Genomic DNA, 2,910 nt, shown 5'->3' with positions numbered 1-2,910 from the left:
AAAAGTCGGAGGTGCTACGCTCCAAGTTGTAGACGATTTTATATACCCGGGACGGCCGCCGACATTAGTTGAAGTCATGATGTCAGCAGTTTAAGACCTGCCATCGTGATGATCTTTTCTGGAGGCCTATCCCTTGCAGTAGGCATCTATGGACTTATATGATAATGGTAATGAGAGGTTCTGTAGTGCTACCCCAGCAAATATACAGGAACCCTTTCCTAGCGTAGAGGACCACCGCCGAAGAAATGAATGGGTACATTCATTTATTAATGTTATGTTGAACGTTTACCGGTATGGTTATTTACTGACCACTTCTGTATGCAACTAGAATAATGCCCAACGGCTCAATTTGACAGAAAATAAAATAAGTTTCATGCACATCTTAAATTTGTTTCGTGATTATTTACTTAGAAATGCTTTACTAATGTATCAATAAAAGGTATTCAGAAATCTCACTCAACTCTAGCTTTATGCGGTTTTCTCCGTAAATAGAAAAATTAAAAGGAGTCATGGGGATGCCCTCGCAAGGATCGGTATCTCCGCCGGAGCCGTCCGCAATCTGGAACCAGTTGGCGCTCGGCTGCAGCCCACAAAGGAAAAAGTAAGAGCGCCTTGGAGTGAACTCTTAAGTCTCTCAATTTAACGGCAGCGCAGTCCACACAGATCTTTAGGAGGAGGAGTACTCGCTAGTGCAAGCATCGCTGCTCTTCTGATCTAGGGTTTCCTTTATGGTTTCAGTGTTTGAGGACCTCCCGTTCCCCTTGTCATGTGTGGACGAGAAGTTTCATTTTTGGTAAATAAGTTTTTCAGATTTGTGTACTTTATATTTTCATACTCTTTCCTTCCTTCACAATAACTTTCAAATCTTACTCGTGTCCTATCTTTCCTCATTCACATATCTTCTTCCATACTTCGCCTTTCTCTTCTCATCTAAATGATGTCAATTTTACATCACATGCTACATATTTTTATGACTCATTTTTATGTAAAACACTTCAATTCATGATTTTTATCAAGTTTTGTTTATTTCCTGTCTTACCGACCCTTAGGATCTAGAGTTGAGTCTTATTGCTATTTATTGTGCACTGCGCCGCTTTGTTACAATATTCAACGAATGTGGGCTCAAAATGCGCTCATAGTGGATGCGATGCTTGCTCCCTCTATCTTTTTGCCCACCTCAATCTCGAAATCAGAGCAGATCCGATCTAGGGTTGAAGTGGAGGGTATTCCTCCTCCACGGTTTGACTAGCAGTATCCGCAGTTCATACCCTTGTTTTACTTTAATTAAAGAAGCAGAGGGAATGGTACTCCTCTCTGCTCCGTAACCCATTTACCCGTATCCGAAGAAAGCTCACGCGTCGCACCATACATACAGGGGCTGCCTCGAGCCGCATAGGGTTGCTGTCGTTTTTAGTAGGTAGAACACCATCAATAAAATATACAAATCACCAGCTACAAAGCAGCGACCAGTGCCGAGTAGGTCCACTAGAAAAAGTCTTCCAGGGAGACATTACGCCGTTAATGAGCTGCTTCACGTGCTCGTAGTGCTCGCAGCGCAAGATTTTCTTCGGTGTGTCAGTGCGCGACACAAAGGCTATACACGATGAAATACCAGAGGTGCTGCCTCTTTTGTTTAATACAATATAAATTCCTGTGAAATGCATCATCGTATAAGCATGAACGGTAAAGCTGCGCGTAGCAGCAGCACGTACGTCCGGAGAGACTGGATGAACAGCGCAGCCACACCTAAATGCATTCATTTCATTCGCCGCCGAAGATGTTTAGCGAAACTGCTTAGGGACTTTGAAAAAAAAACGAAAGAATCTCTGAAGACAAGATTTATTGCGCGGCGGCAGCGCGGCGGCAGCGCGGCGCTCAGTGCGGTGGCAACGCGGAGGGAGCGCGCGCGGCGCCGGACGACACCTCGTCGGAGCCGGCGGCGCCGCAGTCGAGCAGCACGCGCACCAGCGCCCGCCCCGGGCAAGCGCCGCCTGGCGCCGGCGCGCGCTGCACGCTGGCCGAGCGCAGCGCGTCGTCGATGTGCACCTGCACGTGCGCGTAGTCCGTCACCTCGACCTTCACCAGCTCCAGCCGCGCGCAGTGCTGCGGCAACTGCGACCGTGTAACGTGTGCTCCATATTACACGCGTATCAATATCGCAGCTTATCAACGAATATGTGAAAGAAAACTAAATTCCCGTGCCGCTCTGGGCCGAAACGAGGCTGTGGTCCCTGCCGTACTCACATCGTACAGCACGCCCGAGCACTGCTTGTCGGGGATGTAGTACGGGCCCAGCAGCTTGTTCTCCACGCCGCACGCGGCTCCTGCAACACCACGTGACTGATGTACGAGTGCGCCCGAACCATCGCTATGTTACAGCTATGCAAACCAACGTACCTATGCAATTAAATCACGTCATTGAATCCTATACGAACCTTTCACGCTCTCCGTTTTGTATTGGAAGAAATTAATGACGTCGACGGAGTCCGCCAGCGTGGCCAGCGCAATCAATGCCACGACCGTAGCGGCCACTGCGCCCATATCGCCCATCCTAGTGCTCGCTCTCACGCCCAGAGAATTGATCGTGCCGCAACGCCGAGACCTCTGACGCCTGTGGGCAGCAGACTTGCGCGCGAAGTTGCCGCCGGAGCACTGGCTGCGGGCGCAGTGGCGAGACGCGCGCGGATTTGGGCGGGCGGGCGATGCGCGAGTCCGCGTGGCAGGGCGCGGGTGCAAGCGCGGGCGCGGCGCAGGCGGTGCTGCGCGCCGTGTTCGCGCGGCTGACGGGCAGCGAGCTGCGCACGGCGGCGGCCGTGTGCCGCGCGTGGCTCCGCGTCGCCGCCGACGACTCGCTGTGGCGCCGTGCGCTGCTGCCGCACGCCTCGCCGCAGCATCTGCGCGCGCTGAACG

The 2,910-nt window shown here is 51.7% G+C and overlaps 1 protein-coding gene across 1 annotated transcript; it reads right to left on the bottom strand.

Moving 5' to 3' along the window:
- Window positions 1–1,875: 1,875 nt before the first annotated feature.
- Window positions 1,876–2,541, bottom strand: LOC137920073 (uncharacterized). Its single transcript, XM_068763308.1, has 3 exons — window positions 2,436–2,541; window positions 2,245–2,324; window positions 1,876–2,112 (listed from the first exon to the last, which is right to left on the bottom strand). Exons 1-3 carry the CDS (start codon window positions 2,539–2,541, stop codon window positions 1,876–1,878), a joined length of 423 nt encoding a protein of 140 aa, XP_068619409.1.
- Window positions 2,542–2,910: the final 369 nt, after the last annotated feature.

This window comes from Battus philenor, unplaced genomic scaffold (assembly GCF_028537555.1).
Source record: "Battus philenor isolate CCGP_79_NKW_IND1 unplaced genomic scaffold, ilBatPhil1.0.hap1 SCAF_1, whole genome shotgun sequence".
In the NCBI taxonomy this organism is placed as follows: Eukaryota; Metazoa; Arthropoda; class Insecta; order Lepidoptera; family Papilionidae; genus Battus; species Battus philenor.
This window is presented reverse-complemented; position numbering and strand designations above follow the sequence as displayed.

Excerpts from the sequence above, each read along its gene's own strand:
- LOC137920073 (XM_068763308.1), bottom strand. The coding sequence starts at position 2,541 with ATGGGCGCAGTGGCCGCTACGGTCGTGGCATTGATTGCGCTGGCCACG. Across the intron at positions 2,325-2,435 it reads CAAAACGGAGAGCGTGAAAG|GAGCCGCGTGCGGCGTGGAG; the intron begins GTTCGTATAGGA and ends GTGGTGTTGCAG. Across the intron at positions 2,113-2,244 it reads GCTCGGGCGTGCTGTACGAT|TTGCCGCAGCACTGCGCGCG; the intron begins GTGAGTACGGCA and ends ACACGGTCGCAG.